The sequence below is a fragment of the Sprattus sprattus genome, assembly GCF_963457725.1.
Source record: "Sprattus sprattus genome assembly, chromosome: 3".
Classification (NCBI taxonomy): Eukaryota; Metazoa; Chordata; class Actinopteri; order Clupeiformes; family Clupeidae; genus Sprattus; species Sprattus sprattus.
The window spans coordinates 37,242,363-37,269,862 of record NC_137922.1 but is presented as its reverse complement, the minus strand read 5'-3'; the positions used below and the strand labels follow the sequence as shown (position 1 = coordinate 37,269,862).

Genomic DNA, 27,500 nt, shown 5'->3' with positions numbered 1-27,500 from the left:
AGCTATCACAGGAGAGATATCACAGGAGAGAGAGAACATGAGAGCTATCACAGGAGAGAGAGAACATGAGAGCTATCACAGGAGAGAGAGAACATGAGGGCTATCACAGGAGAGAGAGAGAACATGAGAGCTATCACAGGAGAGAGAGAACATGAGAGCTATCACAGGAGAGAGAGAACATGAGAGCTATCACAGGAGAGAGAGAACATGAGAGCTATCACAGGAGAGAGAGAGAACATGAGAGCTATCACAGGAGAGAGAGAGGCTGAGAGCTATCACAGGAGAGAGAGAGAACATGAGAGCTATCACAGGAGAGAGAGAACATGAGGGCTATCACAGGAGAGAGAGAGAACATGAGATCTCTCACAGGAGAGAGAGAACATGAGAGCTATCACAGGAGAGAGAGAGAACATGAGAGCTATCACAGGAGAGAGAGAACATGAGGGCTATCACAGGAGAGAGAGAGAACATGAGATCTCTCACAGGAGAGAGAGAACATGAGAGCTATCACAGGAGAGAGAGAGAACATGAGAGCTATCACAGGAGAGAGAGAGAACATGAGAGCTATCACAGGAGAGAGAGAACATGAGGGCTATCACAGGAGAGAGGCTGAGAGCTGTGACTGTCCCAGTGGTGTGGTCTCCCTCATAAAGTGAGAAGGGATTGTGGCCTTGGCTTTGATTAGTACCACTCCAGGACACAGAGTGATACCACCCCTCCGTATCACACCAACAAAAACCCCTGCTGCCAAATGACAGCTCTAAACTAGAAAATGCATTTCCTGAAGGAAATACCAGTGCATGAAATGCAAAGGTTAAGAAAGGAAGAAGAAAAGAAAGAAGAGTGAAAGAAGGAAAGAAGAAAGGAAAGAAGAGTGGAAGAAGGAAAGACAAAAGGAAAGAAGAGTGAAGAAAGGAGAGAAGAGCAGAAGAAGGAAAGAAGAAAGGAAAGAAGAGTGAAAGAAGGAAAGAAGAAAAGAAAGAAGAGTGAAGAAAGGAAAGAAGAGTGAAATAATGAAAGAAGAAAGGAAAGAAGAGTGAAGGAAGGAAAGAAGAGTGGAAGAAGGAAATAAGAAAAGAAAGAAGAGTGAAAGAAGGAAAGAACAAAGGAAAGAAGAGTGAAAGAAGAAAATAAGAAAGGAAAGAAGAGTGGAAGAAGGAAAGAATAGTGAACAAGAGTGGCTCTGGATGAAGAGATAAAGAGAGAGTGAAAATATTGAAAAAAGGAGATAAAAATGGATTGAAGAAGAGAGATTGAGTGTGAGAGAAAGTTGACTGAGAGAGAAAGATGGGGAGATGGAGAGAAAAAAATAGAGAATGGATGGTGTCTTAATGTTCCTAGTTACAGTTAAATTGAGAGGGACAGAGAGAGTAGAGGTTCCTTTGATTTGGTGCAGCTGTCAGTGAAGCACAGGTGCAAGCCAGTTTAAAGACCCTATTATGATGTCATAATGGCCCAATGTAAGTCAATGGGAGACATTTATATTCGTTTTTCTTTAATATCTTAAAAAGTATAAAGTTTAGAAAAGTGAAAAATACATAGCATAAGTGTCGTTTACAAGACCTACGCGACAAAGTTTGAATGAAGTTTCTACGTTAAGCGGTTCGGGCTGAATTAATCGCAGAAAAAGGTAACAAGAATAAGAAGAAGAAGAAGAAGAAGCCTAGGAATAACAATACAGGGCATTTCATGCACTGTAATAACAACCCACCGCATCCTAGCCTTCCCTCAGTATGTCGTTCGTCCACAATGACACTACGAATTGGCACAATACATGCTGATTTAGAAACAAAATCCCTTTATTAATAAGAAATTAGCATTTTTTTTCCAGTGAGATATCCATTCTTTATCGGTGTGGAGCCGGTGCTCAGTGATTTGTCCCCTGAGGTCGAATACCATGCATGGCTGGGGCTTTGCTGCTTCGGGCATCTGACAGGACACCCTCATGACCTCAGCGGCGAGACGCCCAAGTCATGCCCCCCGTGTCGCCATGCAATCAGCACGTAGACTCCTACCTGCATTCCATGGCTCCAGCACTCTGTTTCTGTGGAGCCTGCTCTTGGCATGTGCACAGTAGACATTACGACAGCGCACACTGAGATTGGTTTTAGATAAAGGTCAGAGTTTATGATCCTTGCTGCTGTGACAATGAGAAGTATGCCACCCATATAGCATCACCACGCTACAACCACAAAAAACATTTAAAGTTGTGGCGTGCCTGCCCAGACTGGCAGCTCATGTATTTAGATCATCGGTTATATTTGTGTTTATATCTCCTCTCCTTGTCTCTCTCCTCTCCTCTAGGTGCCTGAATCTGTATTACTGCTGTAAGGAATGTCAGAAGAAGGACTGGCCTCTTCATAAGAAGTTCTGCAAGAAGTTACGTCTAGTGGCAATTGACAGACTGGTAGAATGGCTATTTACAACAGGTTAGTGTAAACCTATCAAAAAAAATCATATTACGGAAATACAATTCTTATTATTTCCTATATTTAAAGCAAGTGCTTCTAACCTGTTATTCTGCCTCCCTTTGAATTTCACTTAAAAAAGAATACATTTGAATAGGACCTATTAAAAAGATTATTCTAAGTTTAATTTCTGCATAAGCCAGTCCTTAAATGTCAGTTAAAAAGCTTCACTGTATGGAAATTAAAGAATCTTTTTTCAGGAAAGCTGTTATTTAATAACCCTACTCCTATTGTCTCAGGTGAACTCCCGTTCCCCACAGACGTATGGACCCGTCCTGCTGCAAAGGTCAACAACTGGGAAGACTGGCTCTCCATGACGGGGGATCTGGCCTCTCGAGTGGACCCCATCCTGTCTGGAAAGTACATGACCCTGCTTTGGAAAAGCGTCAACAGACCACGTCCTGAGGAGGCCGATCTGAGAGAGTCGGTGTGGCGTCTGTGTAGCGAGTTCCTCCATCGGCCGTTGACCATCGGTATGGCCATCAAGTTCTATAACCTGGACCCATACGCCCGATCCCTCACCATTCATGTGGCGGGGGCGGCCAACAGTGAGACCCTGCAGGCCCAAGTCACTGACATGGACGAGCTGAGCCACATGTTCCCTGGACACCAGGGCATTGAGGTGGTGATGGTGGGACCGGAGGTGGTGGAGGGGAAGGCCATGCGTCCCCCACTCAGTGGGGGTGGGCCCAGAGGGAAGACCTACATCAGCGGCTACAAGGGCCTTTACCACCAGTTCTGGGAAGACGTGGTGGAGAAGGAAGAAGCAGCAAAGCCAGACTTAGTTGTGGGATTCCACCCAGGTATGGATGTATTCATATGTACAGCATTGTACAGTATGATTTTCTCATGTATACACAGACACAGCTGAACAGAAACACCAACCGACGTCATTCTACCTACAGGCGCAGTGACTTTGGAATAGTGATGGTGGTCTCCTTCAGCAGTGTGAAGATGGCCAGTGGCAGAGCCCTTGCACAGCCTCTGTTTTCACAGATTGTTGAGAATAGTTAGGGTTTGAGTTATACGTTGCAATTTACAGCTTTTAGCTGCTAAAAGAAGGTACATATCAGTTGCCTAAGACACTTCTCATATTTAGAAGCCAAGAATGGAAATGCAATACGCTGTGCTGCGCGGGCGCGCGCGCGCGCGCGCGCGTGTGTGTGTGTGTGTGTGTGTGTGTGTGTGTGTGTGTGTGTGTGTGTGTGTGTCTGTGTGTGTGTGTGTGTGTGTTGGTGTGTGTGTGTTGGTGTGTAAAAAGGGGGGTGTGGATGAGTGTCTAAGGCTGACTTTTAATGCCCTCGCAGATGATTTATGAGCACAGGTGGACAAATCTGGCATTAGATGTTCGGTTTCAGTAGCTCCTCACAGTACACACACACACACACACACACACACACACACACACTGACACACACACACACACACTGACACACACGCACGCACGCACTCACACAGACACACTAGCGCAACTACACACAGAATGTCTTACAAGCTGCAACTGATCTCTTCCTCAGAGACATGTACAAAGAGTTTCTTCATATGCATTTATATCACATAGACGTATTCACCTTAGGTCAGGTTCTTTCAGGTCATTTATCGACAGACCAACAGGCTCTCTCTATCTCACTCACACACAGACACACACACACACACACACACACACACACACACACACACACACACACACACACACACACACACACACACACACACACACACACACACACACACCACACACACACACATACTGGTTGTCTATAGAGGTGGTAATGAGAGCTGACAGCTGTTTGCAGGTCAGATCATCAGCAAAGTAAGCAGTCGAAAAAAGGATTGCTTTTTGACAGCTGTTTTTTTTTACAGGTTCCTTCAATCCGCTAAGTAGACGTAAAGACATCATCCTCACCCCCCTGGCCCCAGTGTCCCCTACGGCCTACGCCCCACACACACACACACACACACACACACAGTCTCATCTATCACAGTCGGTGTCATAGGGCTAAATATACATATTAGACAGAGTAAGGAAGAGTAGGGCAAATGGCGCCACACACAAACACACACACAATCACACAGACACACACAGACACACACAGACACACACACACACACACACAGACACACACTCACACATACACACACACTCACACACACACACTCACACACACACACACACACACACACACACACACACACACATACACACACACACACACACACACAAAAACACTGAGCACAAGGCAGAGCGGGGGAAACCAGTGATCAGTTTATTTATTCAACCCAGGTCTTACACAAGAATGGGTCAGAGAGAGTCTTAGGGGGCCTGGAGATCTCTAGGATCTCTCAGATGGATGAGTGCTGAAGACCTAAACACCACACATACCCCATGTATGACAGATAGCATGTACAGGTTGCCCCCTGACATTCGATACACCATATCAGCACATATTATGCAGAGGGAGATATGCTTTCTGTATATGAAAAATGATGAAATGGGGACAGCTGTCTTTGGCAGATACAAATAACATGACTCAGAGCTCAGCTGGCTTTATACTGTCTGCTTTTCCTAGGGTTCCATGCATCACATGGTTTAGGAGAGGGCTGGCTGCCAACATTACTGCTGCTCAGAGACTTCAACATCCCGTCGATGTTTACCGTGTTTAAGTAAGTAAACATTTCTGAAGTGGAGCAATACTTGGCAACAGTGTTCGGTCCATAGTCACAGATGAATCACTCTTTGACCCAAACATACTATACTCAACTTTTAGTCATGAGGTAGTTTTCTTTCTTTCTTTCTGACCAAAAACTGATCTGAAATAATTACAATGATATGACTTTCATTCAAACATTTGCCCCAGTGTGGGTACTTGGGCTAACTATAAGATATCACCAGCTCTATTTCTCCCAACACTCTTTATAATATTCAAATTACTGTTGGTTATTTGTGAGTGAAATGTCTTGACTCTAATTTTGTCTGAAAAAGCTCTTAGACTTGCTGATGACTTCACCTCAGGTATAGCAAATAGACAGGATTCAGAAAGACGACGTCACTACAAGCCTTACCTCCCACTAGATAATTGGAAATAAACCATGCAGCAACTACACATTTTTCATTAACATTATGCAAGAAGCCTGCAATCTTTTTACTGAATTAGGTGTCTCCATCAATTGTACTTCCCACAAAGAATGAAATGAAAACATAAGTGAGTGGAGAATTGCTGTTCAACTGTCGCCTCCTAGCGGTCAGAATAGGAAGTATACGAATAAACTCGTGTAATGCATATTGATGGTTGATCAAATGCTCACCAAAAATCGAATGTATTTTCTTAGAGAGATTCTCACTCACTCATTCTCACACTCACTCACTTGCTCTCTCTTTCTCTCTCTCCCTCTCGCTCTCTGTGTGTAGCGAGTCAGAGTATGAAGAGTCCCTTCAGATCCTGCTGGAGTTGGAAATGGACATGAAAGCAGCTGGGGTGAACCCCTTCAGATCCCAGAAGCCGGAGCAAGTGCAGGCCAGCCCCAACAACCCTTTAGTCTACTGCAGTTCACATTACATCTGCTTCCAGGGGCTGCTGGAGAGAGAGGAGGAGGGCGAGGCAGAGCAGGCCTAAAGACTCTTATCTACTTCCTGATCAGCTTACTGATGCGACTCTGCCTAAATTATTGGGCCTATTCTCTCTCTCACTCCCTCCCTCCTACCCCATATCCTTGTCTCTTTGTTAGTGTGTGTCATGGATGTACAAACTCAGTGTTTTATATCTCTTTGAGGTCTTTTGTGTTTGCATTATTTTTTACCTACACGTCTTGATTCCATGTCGTCCTTGACTTTTTATTTGGTTCAAACAAGTCAATGTATGCATTTGAAATATTCATAACATAAGCTTAAAAATGCAAACAGCAATCAATTAAACATTCAGATTAATTCCAGAGGTGTTTCCTACTTATTTATTTCTTACTTGTTATAATTTGCTTTTAATAATATTTTCATTCTATATACGAACGTGAAAGACGTTTAAAAGTTTCTGAGTGGGTGTTTGTAGAATATATTCACTCTCGGGCCGGGATGGGAAATCTCCGACATCGGTGATTTGCCATTTGATCTTCGTTCCGTTCTCGTAGAGAAGCCTCCAGAAGGGTCCTGAACACGAGCACAAGCAGCTGGTGGGTATAAATTGTGTTGGGGGGTCTCTTTGCGCAAACGTTTCTTGAGGCGTCTAATACCATTTCGGAAAAGTCCGCTGAAGGAACGTTTTGCTTGTTGTTTCATCTAACTTCAATATGACAGAACCCACAAGGTAAGAAAATAAATGCATCGTTATTCTGTGTCACGTGTCTAATCAACCCATGGAATTTTGCCTATGCCTGGATTTTATTTTGCGGTTAAAAATAACCTAAAATGTAGGCCTATAGTCTTCGAAATTGACTAACTCCATGAACAAATCCTTGCGGAAACGTAAATATCCAATGCTGTGTGCATGGATGTGTGTAATTGCCACAAGACGGTTTCAAACACACTTTTCAAAAACCAGGAATCCTTTGCGCGCGTCCTTTTGGCATAATAAGCGTCAGTGACGCGTGGGGCAACGCTCCCGTACGAGCATACGTATGCTGATGGAAACGCAGAGCCTGATATCATTCTGTAATATTATTGATGTTGATCTCAAGTCCTAAAACATGCAATCATATAACTTTTCAGGCGTTGTTCCCTATATGGTTACCAGGTCTAAAAATAGCGGTCTGAAAATAGAACTTGCGAAGGAATTGTTCTCGTTCAGAAAAGCAGGTGCGCCCACATATGCACGGGGTAAACATAAAAGTGACACTTAAAAGTGTCTACCCAGTTTAAGACTTCGGTTTAAGCCTTACGAAGGCATAAATCAGTCGCTGTACTCCGTAGTACCATACGACTCTGTACTGTTCTCTGTAATCTTGAATGTGTAGACTTCAAATACTGTTCATGCTCAAAAAAGCATTATTTACATTATGCCTTTAGACGGGTTTTCTCTGTCTGTTTAGTGTTGCTCCTCAGAGCAAAGGCAATGCCGTGGCTTTTCGCTCACAAAAAGAAATGTTTGAGAAGATGGAGGAGACGTTCAGGGTATGTGCAACTTGTGACAGAAAACCAGCTCAGTTACCAGATCCTAAGGCCCTGAAACGCTGTGGAAAGTAAGTGGACAGATACTCCCAATCACCCAGAAAATATGTGACCAGTAAAAAAAAATCTACAGTGCAACCAAACCACTTACTTCTTCTCCTAACCTCTCTCTTCACCTACTTTCTCTTCCTGTTTCTTTTCTTTTTGCAATTAAATCTTTTAGATGTGTGAATGTATATTACTGCTGTAAGGACTGTCAGAAGAAGCACTGGCCCCAACATAAGAAGCTGTGTAATACATTGCGATGTGCAGCCATAGACAGACGGGTGGAGTGGCTCATCTACAAAGGTGAGGAACCATGAGAGTAATTCATTGTTGTTTTTTTTTTATGTCTATTGGCTCATCTGTTGACTTTCTCAAGCAACAGAAACATGGAGCACTACCATGTTCAGTTTTAGGGGTTAGTTAAAGGTTTTGTTTGGTTGTCCTGGCCACAAAAAGTAAAAACAATGAAACATTACTCACTAAGACTGAAAGTGAACAGAAAAGCTCTATTGCACAGAAAAGCTCTATTGCACAAATCTAACAATAACTTTCTTTTCTCTAAAGGTGATCTCCCGTTCCCCACAAACGCATGGACCCGTCCTGCTGCAGAGGTCAACAGCTGGGAAGACTGGCTCTCAATGCAGGGGGATCTGGCCTCTCAAGTGGACCCCATCCTGTCTGGAAAAAACATGACTGAGCTTTGGGACAATGCTGGCCAATCACGTCCAAAGGAAGCCGATCTGAGAGAGTCGGTGTGGCGTGTGTGTAGCGAGTTCCTCTCTCGGCCATTGACCATCGGTTTGGCCATCAAGCTGTTCAAGCTGGACCCCTACTCCCGACCCCTCACCATTCATGTAGTGGGGGCTGCCCACAGTGAGACCCTGCAGGCCCGAGTCACTGACATGGACGAGCTGAGCCACATGTTCCCTGGACACCAGGGCATTGAGGTGGTGATGGTGGGGCCGGAGGTGGTGGAGGGGAAGGCCATGCGTCCCCCACTCACAGCGTTTGGGCCCAGAGGGAAGACCTACATCAGCGGCTACAAGGGCCTTTACCACCAGTTCTGGGAATATGTGCTGGAGAAAGGGGAGGGAGCCAAACCTGACTTGGTGGTGGGATTTAACCCAGGTATAGTAAAGGAATACTGAAAGACTTAAAGGTGTCGTCCGCGATTCGAATCACATACACTTTTTTGTCAAATTCAGCGAATTGCGCTCATAAAAACTCCAGTGACCGTACACAGTCCTGGCTCTGTAAATGTAATACAAACATAGTGGGTCACACTGAGCCATAAACAATCCCCAGCCAATCAAGTGCTTCAGACTCTTAGACTCTGTCAGTACATGGCATGCTGCAAACTCACTGGAACAGTATTGATACATATTGAAAGTGTCTTCCCAACTCCCCTGTGTAGGTGTGGATGCCAGTGAGGAGAATATGGACCTGGAGGAGAAGGTGGACCAGACCTGGTTGCCAACTCTGCTGCTTCTGCGGGATTACAACATACCATGTCTCTTCACCACCACAGAGTAAGAGACAAATCTTCTCCATCTCCTTTCATCCAGCAGCAGCAGCATTACAGAGCTGACTCAGTGTGCAGAGCTATGTGAAACATTGACACACACACAGTAGGCTACTGATGATAACAAGAGTTTTATCTATTCAAACATTCCACTCAATGTATCCTTCTTCAATTAGAATAAAAGAGGTATGAGCTTTCACCATGCTGTCTTGCAGCTGAAGAATCTGTTTTCATTCATCCTGAGGAATTATTTTGCCAATAGAGGTTCCTTTGTGTAGAGCAGGGGTGTCAAACTCAAATACACAGAGGGCCGAAATAAAAAATTGGGTGTAAGTCGAGGCCCGGACAGTGGGGCAAGCGCTCCCTAAATTGACGTATGCTACCAACGCGGGGACAGTGCATTGTGGGACTTGCAGTATTTGTGGTGCGTTCGACATACCAGCGGCCACGGCAGACAAGCTCTGATAGATAAAAAGATGAGGTAAAATTAGCCAACCCATATAAAATGTAATCGTTGCTCATTCAAATCAATGGAACTTTTTGCAAAATTCTGAGGAGCTGGCGGGCCAGATTAAATGGCTTGTTGGGCCTGATCAGGCCCGCGGGCCTTGAGTTTGACACATGTGGTGTAGAGGGACTTCAGAAGAACCTTGCTATTTTTGTCTATGTAGGTCTCTCCGTTCTTTGAGGAGCACCTTTTTTTCTAAGTGTGTGTCTATGTTTCTGTGTGACTGTAGTGAACCTGAGTTGGAGTACACTCTTCAGATCCTGCTGGAGTTGGAAATGCACATCAAGGCCACCGTGGTGAACCCCTTCAGATCCCTGAAGCCGGAGCAGGTGCAGGCCAGCCCCAACAAGCCTCCGATCTACTGCAGCGCCCATTACATCTGCTTCCAGGGGCTGCTGGAGAGAGAGGAGGAGGACTAGCTCTCAGAAACGCACCTGAACCTAACGCTTAGTCTGGTTTCTCTCTCTCTCTCTCTCTTTCTGTGTGTGGCTGCCTGTGTGTGTGTGTGTGTGTGGGTGTGTGTGTGTGTGAGTGTGTGTGTGTGTGTGTGTGTGTGGGGGGGGTGTGTGTGTGTCTACCTGTGTGTATATGTGAGTGTGGCAGACACACACAGTGGGACACAATGGCTCCTCGGGTACTGGGTCTGTGTGAGGTGATTATTTGCATTAGCAAACAGACAGTATGTTCTCTGAAGTGCCAGAATATAGCTACTATCTATATTTGAATACTATCTTATTGACAGTGTCTCGTGGTCCATGTGTTTCGTTAGGAAAATTATAGAAATGTTCTCTGTGTTCAGTGTATATCTGGATATGGATGTCTTTGTGTTTTGTGCTCTTTTTATAAGATTTTTGTAAGAATTTAAAGGACATCTTCATGACATGAAATCCATAACATGCAAATGGTTTCATCTGACAGATGGGTTATCTGAGTGTACACACTGTACTGTATACGGCACTCAAAAGGGCATTAAACAAACAGTACTGGAAAACTGACAACACTTTATGGACAATGCTGAATTTTATTGCTTTCAAAATGTTTCTAAATGCACTAATACAGTAGTCTGAAGCTCTGCTAATATTACCTATGCTCTCTCCTGCTAACTCTCCTCCATCATATGCGTTGGTTGAGTGCCAGCACAGACAGAATCAAATCCACTATATACAGCAGTAAGTTAATCGCCGTCAAGGCCGTCACAGCCATAAGGTCCCGGTAGCGGTAGCCATAATTCGATGTCGTGCGCTGGTCACTGTCGAATTTGAAAGCGCTGGAGTAATGCCGCTTCCCATAGATGGGCCATAGTATTATAGCCGAGAGGTAAAGGAGCACAGCTACGATATTGACGAGCACCTCTATCTTATCCACACACAGAAGGGCTTTCAGCAGCTTCACCAGGTTAAACAGTATCATCAGGACCGTCACAGCAAAACACACCACATACACCAACATGCACCATCCCATGGCTGGTGGGATTTGTGTAGGACTCACACCCAGGAAATAAGAAGCAAACGCGGCGATGAGCATGCATGCCAGAAAGGCTTCGGTGAAACGCAGGACCCCACACACGGCAGAAAGGTACCCCTTGCCCGGGGACTTAATTTTGGCCATCACTCCATCCACCAGGAAGACCAGCGTGGCAACGAAGGAGATGATTGCGCACAGTATCTCCAAAAAGCAGGTGCACGTCAGCAAGCGCGCCGAGTAGATGACGGAGGCGGACAGGACCATGAGGGCGCAGAGGAGTGTGAGACCCGTGGCCAGGTCACCCCAGGAGTTCTGCAGGCACAGCGTCAGCAGCAGGTCCAGCTTCAGTTTCTCCACCACCAGGATCACCACGGCCACGATGAGACAGAAGACCCAAGCAAACTCGCACCACACGCTGTATGGGTGAATGGCCTGTTTCCGGATCATGGGGATGAGCAGAGCCAAAGCACACAGCACTGCCTCCACCACACGCAGGCTGTGGGACTTACTTAAACATCCCATAACTGTGCTTTCTCCACTCACTCAATACAACTCACAGAGGCTTAGAAGGGAGATTCCCACACACATGCAGTGTGATGTGGTGTCCGTTGGTGCCTGAGATCCTGTTCACCACTCCTTGCCCTCTGATGGGACTTACCTGCTGTGGAAGAGATCTCTGGATGCAAATGCAGTATTTCATTAACATACTGGTCACTTCTGGCATACATGGCTTGAATAATTATTGCACACTAGTAAGGGACACCACATGACGCCCGCAATCAGGGGTTAAATTGTTTCTTTTCAACAGTAGTACAAAGTAAAGCAGTAAGACACTAATACAAACAGTTTTCAATATTTGAAACTAAGGTTCTAATATTTTGACTTAGGTTTTAACATTGCTGATATTTTATGCTGAAAACAGTACTTCCACCATGTGGTTTGTTACAAAGCAGATTTGGACTTCCAGTTGACAACACCACTTTTATGGGAAATAACAGCATGCTTTCAGATCAATTAGATTCTGTTGGACAACTAAGTGTATATCAGATATGGAGAATCATCATCCTACCATTCTCCTTTGTAAAAAGGAATGATTTTCTCCATAGATTTTTGCTAAAGAGGATACCATTCAAAAAGTCTCCCACTCCAAGATAAACTCTCTAAATAATCCAGTATCATTGTCCATTTGAACTGTATTTACATATAGCCTGGAAGGATGCATGTATGCTTTGCCTACATATTGAGCTGTGAAATGGATACTGTTTAAGTCAAAAAAGACTGGAAACATGGCTGTATTTTTTAATTTTGGCAAGTAGGATCGACCATCAAACTTACAAGCACAAAGTAACCCACACCTAAATCTTAATTATCTACAAAAATGTATCCCTTTAATATAAGTTTATATAGTTTATTGGTGAGCCAGAAAAAAGCAAGGTGTTGGCCTAAAAGAAAATCTGTCTAGCATTCAGACATAGAATTCAAACATGATATTAAATAGATGTGATATGTTTTAAACATTTTCAATAAAAAGACAGACTGCAAAAGGCTATTGCGACAGACATTGGTTGTTTACATTGTGGGTGTTCGGTTTGGTTTGTCCATGTATGTCAGGAACGTTTGAACCCACATAGCCCCAGAAGTGTGAACACTAATTCCACAGTGAAAAGGCCGAGGTTGACATACGTCATGAATGTGACCAAAAAATAGAAGCTCCACGCACAGCCACCTGTTGGGCAGTCATCAGGCCGAGGGTTGTTGCGGAGAGTATAGACTGGCCAGAGGATTGCTGCGCTGATGTAGAGCAACACGGAGATGACAAGGATGAGGAACTCGACACGGGTCAGACTGAAAGGCAGGCAGTCTCGCAGCTTCTTCATCACATTCACCGCGATGACGATCGGTATTATGGGAAAGGGGATGATATAAGCCACGACACACCAGATCAGCCCCGCCTGCGTCTGGTATCCCATCAGCGAGATGAAGATGAGGCAGCTCACATACGCCTCCAGAGTCTTGAAGATTCCAGGGAGGGCGCCGAGGTATTTCACAGAGCGCGTGGAGTCCAGCTTGTCCTTTATAAACTCGAAGATGTAGAGCGCACAACACACGATCGCCAGAACTGCCACCAGCCAGTCCCACAGACATTTCAGACAGAGATAAAATGTACAGTAACAGATGGCACAGGTACAGGTGGTGAGGGAGCTAATGAAAGCTATACCTGTGGTGAAGTCATCCCAGTCCATGCAGAACCTCAGAAGTAAGTGGAGTAGGAACATCTCCACGACGGTGATGACCAGGGTGAGGATGGCACTAAGGGGCCAGATGATCATGCAGTATATCCAGTAGCTGTGCCCTGGCTTAGGTGAAAATCCACTCAGTATGAAGGTGACGACACAAACTACCACCTGGGCTATGTGCAGTAACCCGCGGATGCTCAAGAGCGAGGAGCAGGAGAACTTTACCTTATCCATCTGGACAGAAGCAGAGAGGCAACACAGGGGTAAAGAAAATAAACACAGAATACTTTTCAGTGCACACCTTATGGCTGCTGGGTGTGGATCGTCTTGCCAACCTTATCTTATTGCACTCTCTCTCTCTCCCTCTCTCTCTCTCTCTCTTTCTCTCTCTCTAAACTGATGAATGAAGTAGGAGGAGTTCAACTAAGGTGACGTGTATAACATACTGTCAGTAAAATGGATATTATCTTAATTTATAAACACAGGGATAGTGGGGGGAAATGCACGCCTAGTATTTCAACAATGTAAAAGTGGAATTTAACTTTTCTTATGAAGATGTGTTACAGTGGTGTTAGATCAGATGCTAGTGTAATGCAAAAAAAGATGGCAGAGCCAGAGAAGCAGCAAGACATTACTGAAGGTCCACATCATCACAACAACCCATTTCAGCTTATACGGATTTGATGCTGGAGTTCCCATGGAAACCAAACCCATGGTAGGGTGTGGCAGTGACACACAGTATAAGGGCTCAAAAACTCAGAAACCCGGTAAGGCAATTGCCAACATGTATTTGGTAGAACCACCACAAAACAGAAAGTTGGCATGAGGCTGAGTAGACAGGAATCCCCCGAACCATACAGCTTGGCTGGGAAGACATTTGGAGAAATGCCAAGGTACACTTGATATCAACATCTTGTTGGACAGCAGGCTTGTCCTTCTGGCTATAGAACCAGCACTGATAGTGGCTTAGTGTCTAAAGCAATAGACGCTGATAGGTCATTCCAGTCCAATGCACACTTATTTGCCAAAAGCACAAGGGAAAGTATTTTAAACGACATTTAAAGCAGGAATGGCCTTTTGCAAAATACTTGAAAGACTTACCCTGTTAGTTTAGGTAAATCACCCCATGATCTCTGCACAGATCTCAGCTTGTCTCTCTGACATATCCACATGGATGTAGGAATGGCAACCTCAACTAAACCTCTCTAAGACTTAACTCCTGGTCATCCTGTCCAATCCATCGATCCAAAACAATATCATCACTAAAAAAGCTATCCGAGCAGAGGTGTCCAACACTATCTTCAAGAATCTCTTGAAGACTAATCTCTTCTAAGAGCACCTCACACTAACAAATAACACCCTAACATGCCTAACTCGCATGGTTGGACTGGACTTGCTGGCCAGGTGGGGGACTGCGTGTGGACGTGTCGCAGGCACAGCTCCGCCTGTGTGCTGAAGCCGTAGCTCTTCTTGCCTGAGCAGCCCCCCTCACAGCCAGCAGCCACTGGGTAGAGGGCTGAACAGTTTCCAGGGGACCAACACACAGACAACACCACCGATAGTGAGACCCGTCAGGCCATCAAGGAGCTGTGCCTACGGAGCTTGCAACAGACTGGACTAGAGTCAACAAGTGCAGCTACAGCTCTTTTGGGGCAGTTCACAGACATCTTGGCTGACTGAGATGAAGACTGCAACCGCACCACCCTGAAAGGGCAGCTGGCTTGGGATTCTATAAGATTACGACTTTGAGATTCACCACCAAGCTGGCCGCCTACACGGATGCTCTGTCCAGGGGGCCCTGTGAAGCAGAGCAGTGCCGGTAGTGTTGAGAAAAGAGAGCAGATGTTCCCGTGGTAGCTGCCCTGCGAGCCGCCCTATCCGAGCATGTCGATAGCCCTCTACAGACATCCAGAGCAGTGGGCAGCCTTCTTCAGTCAGTGGGAGTAACAAGCAGTGCTCTCTACTCGTCCAGAGCAGTGAACATCCCTCTTCAGAGTAACAAGCAACCTTCAGAGGCAACGAGCAGTAGCAATCTGAAAGCATGGCAGATGGGAGCCCCTTGAGGAGGGGCTGCGGAGTGCCCAGGCACAAGATCCTACCCTCACCCAAGTGCAGCCAAGAGTGGGGTTGGGCCAGCGGTGCCCTGGGCAGACATCTCTGCCTTGGAACCCAAGACGAAGGCTCTCCACTCACCGTGGCCTGGCTTCGCAATCCAGAACGGGCTGCTGTACCTGCACTGGCGGACTCCAGATTGCAGCACCAGATCCTGCAGCTGTTGGTGCCTCCTTGAGTGCCTCTTTGACCAGAGGCAGATCTTCGAAAGCTGCTGTATTTGGTGAAGTCTGTCGGTGGCTGGGCATTACAAATATTTAATGCCCAGCCCAGCCTCCCAGCAGCCCTGATGTTCGCTGCAAAGCCCCGTGGACCTGGTGTTTAGGCTGCCCCCAAAGGCAGAAGACTGGATATCTACCGTAACCTGCGAGCATGGCTGCAGGAGGTGCATGAGCTGGCCAGTAAGTGGACAATAAATGAGGTAGAGGCAAGCCAGAATTGAGCCAACGATGTCTGGTATCAGGGGAAAGACTTTGTCGCTGGAGACAAGGTATGGGTCTTTGTCCTGAGCGGAAGGTATGGGTCTCTGCCCAGTCTACTGGCCCCGGAAACGTGTCCAGGGCACTCACAGCACCCACAAGAGCTTCCTGCCTGACTGTAGGGCTTTGTGCTTAAGGCTTGGGTTGATGGGGACACTTAACCTGCCTAGGCGGGGCTATGTGGCGTGTAGCGAGCATGTTGTGTGCGTATTCCAGGTGGTGTGTGTGACTTAGTTGTGTGCCAGAATGCACTGTGAATGTGTGAGTGAGTCATTTATTGTAAAAATGTGGGCGTATTCTGTGGTTTCCCTAGTTGAAGTTAGCGTGTAGTTTTCGGTTAGCGATTGGAGTCGATGCGTGGTTTTCCATGATGTTTAGGTTTCTTGCCTACACTTGCCCTCTTGTGCCCGCAGATATAATTGCCCGTGCCCATCTGCCATCTTGTATCAGTGTTTGAACGCTTGTGCCTGAGTGTAACGGCAAAGATGCCAGAGATACAACTGTCAATCACTACAATAGAATGGGCTACAAGGCATTAGCCTTGACCCAATACTCAGCAGCCAGTCAACTTTATTGCTTTCCTGAAATAAGAAATGTTGTCAACAAGCATGTGTGAGGGGGCTCGTGTCCTACACTAAACCTGTGCATGAGCTGTCAGTTTTCAAGCTGGGAACATCCAATCCGCAAAGAGGACACACTATTTTTAGTGCCTGTTGTCATGTTATGTGTCTTTATTGGCTTTCCACATGAATGGCGTTGGAAGTGAGCACCCGTGTGATGACAGTTTTAAAGATGTCGCAATCAATTTGGGATTTCCTGGGCTTAAGTAGCCATTGAAATTAAGAGGGATGGTTAAGATCCAGATCTATATAATACCTGAGGGACAGAGAGTTTACTCCACTCAAATGTATGTATATCATGACATAAAAATGGTTGACTCATGCCAGTATCGGCCTTGGATGATTTTATACAGTAGATGGCAGGGTTTTATTTAAATCAACATTTTATTGATTGAAAATGGCTCACATTTTCAATCAATAAAATGTTGATTTGAATAAAAACGTTGGTATGTTGTGGTAATGTGTGTTTCACCACAGTACAGTCATATCATTTAGCTTACAGCTCTTTAATAATTATTTTATTTTTTTCATTATAATTGATACAGATTTCAGTTTATTAAGAATGCTTCAACTCAGTCAGCAATGTGTATATATTTTGGATAAAGGCCACACTATTCTCCTGGCCACATGTATCAGAGCATGTTATATTTGAGGTATGAAATAGAAACCATAAGGAAAGAAGCTTTTAGTTTTAATATTCATTATGACCTAAAATGCAGACAAACTGAGCCATCAAGCCAAAAGCCTTGGACATTCAGACTGTCAGGAGCCAAGGTTCCACTGATTCTTAGCTGTGAGAGAGCACCACCTTGTGGTGTACATAGGAACACACACTCCAAGTCATACCCCTTCATAATAGATGTGGGGACTGACATCCTGAAAATCTGATAAACAGTACAGGTATTGAGCTTGCATTGCATTGAGCTTGAACCTGAAGGCTTCTGTGGGTTAAATTACTGCAAAGACTTACCCTCCACAAGATGGCTGATTGAAAATTATAAATCTTTATGTCTTCAATTAAGATCATTTTATTCATATTTCCTACATTTAATTGACTACTGTTTTTTTTCTTTACCAATTACTTTATTCTGTTGAATGCCATAGCTATATAAGTACTGATCTTAAAAATATGCTTTATACAGGTAAAGAAAAGCTGAAATGACTGAAATGTGTGGTCTGTGAATTGATGTTAATGTAGAGTAGTCTAGTTTGATTCTGATTCATTATAATCAATAGTATTAGTAAAGCTCAGTAGCCAAACAAACACATCAACAGTATTAATGAAGCTCAGTACCAATCAGACACATCCCATCCCTTCAGTCACCCCAGCGTCCCTCCCCCTACACACACACTGCCTTGCCAGGGACACGTGATTTACAGACTGATTTAAGTTCTGATTGATTTGGGGCCACCTTGATTTGATGTCACAGGAGACATTGGCTTTTTTTCAATTTAGGTACCATTTACCCCAATTATCTTTATTTCAATTGTCAGACCATACACTGGACTAACAATTTGCAGAATGTGGGGAGAATTTCACCATATCAAATCAAATCAAATCAAATCAAATCAAATCAAATCAAATCAAATCAAATCAAATCAAATCAAATCAAAACAAATCAAATCAAACTTTATTTGTACGGTACAAACACTTGTAAATAGACACATATTTTCCATAGATAAGTAAACAGATAAATGTTACAGTGCGTGATAAGCGAGATTAAAGAGGTATGTCTTAAGTGCTTGTTTAAAGGTTTCCACCGTTTTATGTATTCTGGAGTATTCCAAAGGCTGGGGGCATAGAAACTAAAAGCTGCTTTCCCATGTCTCTTTGTCCTGGCTTTTGGAAATGTGAGGAGTTCAGTGCCAGAGGACCTCAGGGATCTACTGGGTGTGTACCTTGCGAGCATGTTTGTCATACATTCTCTTACTAGTCTATAAATCACTCCATAGTCATGCACCTGAATATATATATTCAGGTGCATGTTACGGAGTGATTTATAGACTAGTAAGAGAATCTTGAAATCTATTCTGAAACTAACAGGTAACCAGTGTAGTGATTTTAATACTGGTGTGTGATGTATAAAAATTACTGCACTGGTTACCTGTTAGTTTCAGAATAGATTTCAAGTCAACTTGAGTGTGAGTTTTGAGTGCACTTGAGTCAATGCCACAGCATCTTAAACCTGTATCCCTTCTCTTGGATCAAAATGTCTTCAATCAGTATCAACATGTATGTGACATAGACTTGAGTGCTGACTACAAAATAAACAGTAATTCGTATTTAACGTAAAAAAAAAAAAAAACTTCACTTTTGCTGGACTTAAATGCATTCCAACATACTAATCATATGGGACATTCCCATGAGGCTTGGGAAAACCAAGTAATACTGTAATTTGGACAGTTTGAACAATTTGCAGGATTACAGACTCAGTAGTGCTATGACAGAGAGCCTATCGGTGCTCAATGTTTCACTCATTATTAGAGATTTGGATTTAGTTGTTTTTGAGAATTGTTTACGTGTTTTAGCTAACACTTTTAAAATTATTGAATGAACATGTGATGTTCATAAGTAGTATCATTCATATTGGTAATGAGTGGTCTCTTGTGTAGGCTACTGTAAATTACTCTGTTCTTATTTACTGTACTTTTGTAATTTTCCTTTTTAGTTGGAGTTGGTTAGATGTGTTTTATGTGGGTTTAGTTTATTGTTTGATGTAGGTATTGTGTCTTTCTTTTTTTTACTATGCTAATATGGTACCTCATTCAGGCCAACATGGTACAGGCCTTTACAAACAAACACTTTTTATCTCTATATACCTCTATTAGTTCGGCAAATTACTAAGCTACTAGGCCTGTATCGTAAAATGTAATATAACGTATATATTTCACAACTTCCTTTAAGTTTAAGTGTCTTATTGGGCTGTGTCGGGATGGCCTACCTGTTTGGCAGACTTTGTGACAGAAAGTCAGTGTCAGAGATGTTTCCAGACTGACGGACACCTGCACTGTCTCTGCCTTGCGTTGCCGCTGTTGGTAACAGAATTGTTTCCCTCGTGCGTGCAGATTGGTGTTGTCCTGTTGGGCGGAACGAAGCGCCGCTGCGAGGCGGAGCAAGTTGTCTTGGTTAAGCCAAACGCGGGATTTAACCATGAATGAGTAGACGGGGCGGGGAATGCGAAACAGTGAGTGGACATATTCATATTTGTCGAGCGATTTAGTATACAAGTGGTAAATGATTATTCGTAAGACACGGCGCATGGCGGTGAAAACATCTAACAAACTTACAGCATTTGCAGCTTGCCTTTCTTGGAGTTGTTGAAAGTGCATTCCTACGCGGTCACTGTCTCCCTGACTCCTTTGTGAGAGGAAGGTATGTATGCTACTGATAAACCCACATTGGAGTGGTTTTATATATATTCTGTCTTAACAGGTCTGCTTCTCTTCTGTTAAATGTATTTACCCTACACTTGCAGCTCAAAACAACTGTAAAGCTGCAGGCTAAGGCAAAGGGTTGCAGCTTGCTTAAGATTATCGCGATCAACGCTGCTGGGTTTAGTTGAATAGCCCCAACTGTTGTCATGACAATCCCACAGAAACACAGCACTTGACAACATAGGTCTGAAAGTAACACATGTTTTTAAATTAAAACTAAGTACGAAATACGATATGTAGTTAAGGTGTATAGCAACAATGGTAATTTAAATACATAGGCTATGAAGTATCGGTTTTGCATCACAGGCAACAGATAACTGAAAAACGCGTGGGTGTCTTTATGTGTGTGTTTGTGTAAGTATTGTTTGGGAAAGGTTATGATTACAGAGCATGTGTGAGCACTCGGGCCCTGGAGCAAATCAGGGGTCACTTGTTTACTCTGTCTGCTGTGTATGTGTGTGTGTCTGTTTTGTGTGTGTGTGTGTGTGTGTGTGTGTGTTTTAGTGGGTGGGTGAGGAAGTGTGAGGAAGTCAGGGGCAAGAAGAGCATGGTTTACGAGTATGCAGTATGTGTGATGAAAGAGAGGGAGAGACTAAGGAAGTGAAGGGTAAGGTGTGTCCTGTGTTTACATGGAGCGGGTCAGGAAGAGGATGCTTACTGCTGGAGCTGCACTTCCATCTTTCTCTCTCTCTCTCTCTCTCTCTCTCTCTCTCTCTCTCTCTTGCGCGCTCTCTTTCTCTCTCTCTCTCTTGGCAAACTTACGCATGCACATGCACACTGAGAAAATACACAAGCGCATACACACATGCACATTGCACACATACACACACTCAAACACAACACAATACAGACAGGAAAGGGTTGGAGGACACAGGGATTGTCCTACCCGTAAGAGGAAGTAGAGTCAGTGAATGGCTGGTTGAGGGTGAGGGCTGTATATGACATAGGTTATGGACTAATTGTGGACTGACTATGACCATTTATGATTTCAATTTTTAATGTGATTAAGTTATTTCCTTTTATATCATACCAAAGTTGAGTTTCATTTGGTCATGTTATGGTTTGTGATCAAAGGTGGTGCAATTGTGAGTGTTTGTGTATTCCTGTTATTCACATTGAACCTAATCACAGATGGATATGGCAAAAAGCAATCAATTATTGACAAAAAGCTTGACATACTCTCAAAGGTGTCTAATTTTTTCTTGCATTACATTTTTTTCGGCTGTTAAATGGATAAATGCACTATAATGCATTATAATAATAATAAAAAACAGACGGTGAGCGGTAAGGTAACCTAACTATATAGGAAGTATATTATGTCAGCTGTGTTATACCACTTTAAACAAAGCTTGACACTGCATGGTATTATGGTTGCTGTAAAGTCACAGCAAGAAACCATCCACTGTAGTGTAGTGTGTGTTTGATATAGTGGATATCTTTTGGTGGTCTAATATGCAGCCTGAGCTGTCATCTGATGTGATAAATGATCATGTCTGAAAGTTTCCATTTAGTTAGTGGCTGATAGCTACATGTGATCACCTTTTCCATTTCCGTAAAAGATTACAATAGTACTGCAACTCGGGCCTGCAGCACCTAAAGTGCAACCTACTCGGCATGATAGAATAGAGTTGTGAGTGGTTGAGACAGTTATTGAAAGCAGAGTTTGGATGAAGTCACATGATCCAAAATGTGCTGCTTTAACCTTGACACCACTGCAACCATGACATAGTTGTTTTTTCAGCACCAAGTTTTGTGGCCATTTCACTGTGTTGCCAGGATTTTAAAGGTACAGTCCACGATTCTAATCCAATACACTTTTTGTCAAATTCAGCACATCATGATTCTCTGGCTGCCCATTCTTTGCATGCAAAACAACTCTGGTATCCATACACAGTCCTGGCTTTGTAAATGGGAAACAAACTAAATTCAAATTTGTCCAGAATCGTGGACTGCCTTTAAACCTTGTCAATACACATTCCTGTTTTGATAGAGGATGCAGTTTTGTCAACTCTGATTTAATTTTAAATCAAATATTATGTATAGTGTTCTAGTTTTACAGGTGTGACTTTGTGACAGTTGGGGCTATTTTCTTTGATTTCCTTTGGGTTTCAAATGTTTTAGTTCATTTTCACTTACTGAATTGAACCAACTAGTGACGCTGATGTCATGTTATGTGATAAAATAATACTCACCTCTTAACAGTTCACTTTAAGTTTCCCACAGAGACTCACAACAGAAGGTGCAGGAAATGAACAGCTCCCCTCTTCCTTTCATTGCTTTTTTTTATACTTCCCAATATATGACCAATATTTACTCTGAACCTCTTAAGACCTCCTTTGGCAAGAGGCCAGCAGCTGACGCACAAGACACACAAAAGGGGCCATGATTAAAGCCCCAGGGTCCAGTCTCATTCAGTATAACTGTGCTATGATGTTCAGACACTTGCGTAGATCCTCTCACTTCGAGAGGTACCTGCTGTGGGATCATGAAAGGAGGCCCCCAGGTGGTCTGTGCTGTTCAGCTTGACACCAGCAGTACAGAACATCTGTGAGAAGGCCAGGTCAGACCGTATTGACTTGGGTTAGGCCCAGTCTGTGATTTATTGTCTGCCAATACTACTGTTGGTTGGGCAGATTAGGTATTGTCTATAATAGTCTTTTTTATCCATAAAGCACAGGTACAAACTATTCCATTTGTTTTTGTCATTTCTAAAATGAAAACCTTTTGGCATATTTAGTATCCTATGCGGAACGCATTATTCTTCTTCATAGGCAAGGTTGAGTAATTGGCATGTGCATTATATGTCTGGGCAGGCAGTGATGCACAGCTTCATGTGCTTCAGGCTTCAGGCTTCAGCGGAGGTGGAGTGTGTGTGTGTGTGTGTGTGTGTGTGCAAGCGCGTGTGTGTGTGCAGGTGTGTGCGTGTGTGTGTGTGTGTGTGTGTGTGTGTGTGTGTGTGTGTGTGTGTGTGTGTGTGTGTGTGTCAGTGTGTGTGTGTGTGTGTGTGCGTGTGTGTGTGTGCGTGTGTGTGAGTGAATTGAATATTTTTGCAGTCTTGTTAATATTCATGTTATTCCTGGACTGCAGGGAGTGCAGCATTTCTAAGCAGAAAGAATGGCGTCTATGCTGGCTCTGCATCCTCTTCATGGTACCAACATGCCTCAGCAGTGGAATGTTAATTCATCTCAGACGAATAACGAACTTTCTCTTTCCTTCAGATCAGGATTCTTGTGCTGCTCTTACTAGGGCCAGATAGTCCAGTAGGTTCACAGGCATATTGTGAGTGTGTTAGTGTGTGTCTACGTCAGCGAGTGGTGATAAGGGTGTCTTCATGAATGTTTTTAAGGGCTGTCAGTGAGGCTTTGGAAGTAATGTGTGTGTGTGTGTGTGTGTGTGTGTGTGTGTGTGTGTGTGTGTGTGTGTGTGTGTGTGTGTGTTTGTTGCACTGGATCACTTCATCTCCCCACACTTAATGAAGACAAATTACACAGTAGCTTAACCTTTCTTTGTGTTTCCCCCTGTTCCTTCTCGCGCTCATTTTCTGTCTCTTAGAGGAAATCCCACGGGGGCAGCACTGACCATCACAGTGGCAGGTAAAGGCATCTCAATTCAGGACTGAACTCTGCCACTGGAGTCACCGGAGCCACTGCAGCAATTCATGGAGCCACAATGGAGGAGCTCTTAGGGTAAGATTGGGCTAGAGTGGTTTCTTGAACCCTGACACTGGAATCAGACAGATGCAGATTGATGTGGATGTGAATGATTTGGCAGTGGTTGGTGTAGAAACAGCAACGAGGCATTACTCAGGCACCTATATGAGCCACATGCAGGTTTTTGAATCTGTTTGATTCAACTCACTCTCCAGTGCAAATTCTTAAACTACCCTTGATGTGATATCTCTGGGGATGTTTTTACCCATGCAAGGTAGCTTTCAACAGACATGAAATATAGCACATACGGATGGAACAGAGAGTCATCCAGATTTGTTCATTTATTTGGTGTTTGTTTGGTCATGGTTGTCCATTAGCTGCTTAGCATTTTAGAGTCTGATTCTTTATTGTGATTCATGAAAAATACCATTAAGTTTTTTGGGTATGGAGAAATAATTGAAAAATAATTGGAAGTGTGAACCTTCCCTTTCAGTGATTGCATAGCTCTGTCTGGCAGTTCATGGTTGTATTCATTTGTCACAGTATTGCCTTCACCTGAATGTATAATCAGGCGGAGTATTGTGCCATCTGAATGTCCCCCTGCACCAGTCTTATTTCTCAAGAATGGGGTGAATGAGCGAGGCAGCCAGTCAATTAGAGATGCTCCAATCCAGAACACGACAGCCATTACTGTACCACAATGGCGTTAAAATGACAAATCTGTGTGTTTCACCATTAAATTGCAGCCCATTTGATACTGTGGGAGGACCGCTATCCAACAAAACGTCCTACTGCCTCACAGTTCCACATTATATTGAGCAGCTGCGGCATTTGACTGCTTGTAGACATTGTGAGATGGATTGACTTCCGGAATAACCAAAGCACCAGATAGTAAACATGGGGTGCCATTGTGTTAATGAATGCCTATCCTCATGTTTGGGAACTGTAGCTGTGTTCCTGTGGCTCTACAGCCTAAGCAAGGCAGGAGCAACACTCAGGTCAGGGTTGGGATATCCAGGGGGACACAGTGGTAAAGGTCATATCTTCCCTGTGCTGTAAATGACTAAGGCTGAGAATCTGTGCAAAATAAATACATTTGCAAAGCCAGTCTTTACTTCAGTTTACACAGACATACATAGCCTACGTTTGATGCAGTCAAAATGAATTGTACCAATGTTGTCCTCAAACACCCAAACACCCAATAAACCCAAGCACTGAGGTGATATAATTCCCTGGGCAGGGCCCTCATCAGTAATGCCTGCAGTGCCTGATACTTTTGCAGATTAACTGAAGCAGAAAGACATTTATTTAGGGATTTTTTGTAATTGAGTTGAGCTGCTTTCAAGCCAATTCCTCATGGACTACCAACCAAGAGTGTTGAAAAGAGGTTGTGCCTGCATCCTCAAAGCCCCCATGAAAGGGAAGCGATGGGGTGGAAAATTGTGTGACTATACTCAGATGCCCACCATCTTTCTTAGTTGAAATATAGACACTACTGGCTGATGTGTTCAGCTGTTTGGCTGACACAAGAACTTCTGTGGGTTTTCAACAGTAAATATATTAATTGTGTGTGTGTGTGTGTGTGTGTGTGTGTGTGTGTGTGTGTGTGTGTGTGTGTGTGTGTGTGTGTGTGTGTGTTTTTTGACAAAGAAAACCTGGTCAGAAACACCATTATTGTAACATGTCTTTATGTTATGGTTAAAATATTATATCAATGTTATATGGTATATAGTACTTTATATATAGCAGTGACTAGTCTTTTGACACATTCAGTGACAAAGTGAATATCCATACAGAATGAGTTTATTTCCATGACAGAATGCGGTGGCTGAACACTTCCATTGAGATGAATGGGTATGCTAATCCATCACTCTTCATAGATCTTAATAATAGCTCAGTGGTTGGCCATAACCATGGTCACGATGACATCACTGCTTTTCTGGACACAAACGAGGAAGCTGCTGCTGCGTCTTGCTGAGTCATCGCTGCAAGCATCCCGTGTGTGCGTTTGTGTTTGTGTTCCCGTCTTTCCTTTAAAGTGCTGTTTTCACTGTGGAGTTCCATTTGAAGGATGTCAGAAATTAGTACACTGAAACAATACAAAGAAGTGAGTGATGTGTGTGTGTGTGTGTGTGTGTGTGTGTGTGTGTGTGTGTGTGTGTGTGTGTGTGTGTGTGTGTGTGTGTGTGTGTGTGTGGTCATAGGGCTTATTTCCTGTCTCTTTGACATGACATTAAGTTAATTGCTGAACACTGCAGGAAAAGAGTAAACATCTCTAAAAGCAGTCCACCCAATCTAACACACTCTAAAAGAGATTGAATTCATTCATTAGCATAAATGGACATCCCACAAACAAAGTAGAAGCTTTTTAAGGTTTCACAAAAGAATTTCTCAGATGAGATTTTCTTTACTTTTCCACTAACTAAAGATGAGGCTTTCTTGGTATTTCAGATCTGTTGCTTATATCTCTAGAACCACCCCTGTTGTTGCTTACGTCTCTAGAACCACCTCTGTTGTTGCTTACGTCTCTAGAACCACCTCTGCTGTTGTTTATGTCTCTAGAACCACCTCTGTTGTTGCTTGTGTCTCTAGAACCACCTCTGTTGTTGCTTGTGTCTCTAGAACCACCTCTGTTTTAGTCATGGTAGCATTGCAATACACGCACACTGTGAATAATACGAACATCATCAAGTACTTACATTGGAAACAGTGTATCTGGTGTATGTGGTACATGCTTTGTGTATGTGTGTGTGTTTGGGAGAGAGACAGAGACAGTGAAAGTGAGAGAGAGAGAAGGAGAGAGGAAACAATACAGGCACATTAGTGTGAAGGACACGGCAAGCTGAATTTTAAACTATTTCTAGTTAAACTTCTAAAGTTTTCTTTTAAAGTGTTTCTGTTTGTCTGACTTTTGCCTGGCAGATTATCTGTCACTTTTAAATCAAAATTGCGTTTATGTTAGTAGTTAGTACTATATTATGTTGTGTTTGATGTTATTATCTAAATGCTAAATCTTTAACACACGCTCTCTATCCTTCTTTTCTTTTCATTTAATTAAAAAAGAACGTAAAGTCTTATTGTGGGAATGCGCCCAAAGCATATCTGAATGGCGACACACATCCCCAAAGGCCTCTAGGTCTAAACAATTTTCTTGGCAGCATTACTGACGGTGTTTTCCTGGACATGTTTTGCCCTTTAAAGACCCTCTAAAGACCCTCTAAACTTAGGCAAACTTTTTTGTCATTATTCTAGGTGCATATATTTGACAATGCAGGATTTTTTCATAGTCTTTCACCAAAGAGGCCTCTCTCAAAATCTTATTGCAGTTTCTCCTACATCACAAACAACCTCATATCGTGTCATATCATGTTCCAACTATAAATCAGATGTTTTATTGTCATTATGTGAGGTTTACAGGCTACCATGTCTTGCTAGCCAGCCAAGTAGCGAACTAAGAAGATCTTAAGGACTTGATAAACGGGTCTTCTGGGATATAATGCAGAATTAATGAAGAGATTAGTATGCTGCTTGAGCTTCCTGTCAACATTGTTGTATGGCGGTTGGCAATATGTGCCAGCTGAGTGAGCTCTTGATGTTATGTTACTTTTGTGGATATATTAAATCAACTGATGATTTTAAAAGGGCTTCCTAATAAAATGATATCTTGCTTTATGTGTGCTTTTTAGAGACGATTTTCCTCAAGCCAACATTTCTTAAGAAGCTTAAATTGTCATCGTAATAGTTCATATTAACAGAATCAATGTACTTTAAAAGAAAAATCACAATACATATGGAATTGGCAAATAAATATGCTAATGTTGTATCAGGTGTCGACTGCCAGTTCACCCCACTTATTTTTTTG

At 43.4% G+C, this 27,500-nt stretch overlaps 3 protein-coding genes across 3 annotated transcripts in view; 1 reads left to right on the top strand and 2 right to left on the bottom strand.

The window, feature by feature from the left end:
* Positions 1–10,644, top strand: part of mss51 (MSS51 mitochondrial translational activator) — a 15,997-nt gene extending 5,353 nt beyond the window's left edge. The window contains exons 4-13 of the mRNA XM_080835469.1: positions 2,305–2,429; positions 2,708–3,271; positions 5,039–5,132; positions 5,878–6,076; positions 6,591–6,655; positions 7,488–7,637; positions 7,790–7,914; positions 8,176–8,739; positions 9,026–9,140; positions 9,871–10,644. Coding sequence (XP_080691595.1) covers positions 2,305–2,429; positions 2,708–3,271; positions 5,039–5,132; positions 5,878–6,076; positions 6,591–6,655; positions 7,488–7,637; positions 7,790–7,914; positions 8,176–8,739; positions 9,026–9,140; positions 9,871–10,060 — 2,191 coding nt within the window. The 3' untranslated portion in view covers positions 10,061–10,644. The remainder of the gene's footprint in view (positions 1–2,304; positions 2,430–2,707; positions 3,272–5,038; positions 5,133–5,877; positions 6,077–6,590; positions 6,656–7,487; positions 7,638–7,789; positions 7,915–8,175; positions 8,740–9,025; positions 9,141–9,870) is intronic.
* A 110-nt stretch (positions 10,645–10,754) lies between these two features.
* Positions 10,755–11,627, bottom strand: LOC308362741 (myeloid-associated differentiation marker-like protein 2; the record flags this gene model as incomplete). The annotated part of the gene is made up of 1 exon (XM_080835468.1): positions 10,755–11,627. The coding sequence occupies one exon, from the start codon at positions 11,625–11,627 to the stop codon at positions 10,755–10,757; it is 873 nt and encodes a 290-aa protein (XP_080691594.1).
* A 1,085-nt stretch (positions 11,628–12,712) lies between these two features.
* Positions 12,713–15,009, bottom strand: LOC308362740 (myeloid-associated differentiation marker-like protein 2; the record flags this gene model as incomplete). Its single annotated transcript, XM_080835467.1, has 4 exons — positions 12,713–13,224; positions 13,324–13,576; positions 14,740–14,858; positions 14,940–15,009. The coding sequence occupies 4 exons, from the start codon at positions 15,007–15,009 to the stop codon at positions 12,713–12,715; spliced, it is 954 nt and encodes a 317-aa protein (XP_080691593.1).
* Positions 15,010–27,500: the final 12,491 nt, after the last annotated feature.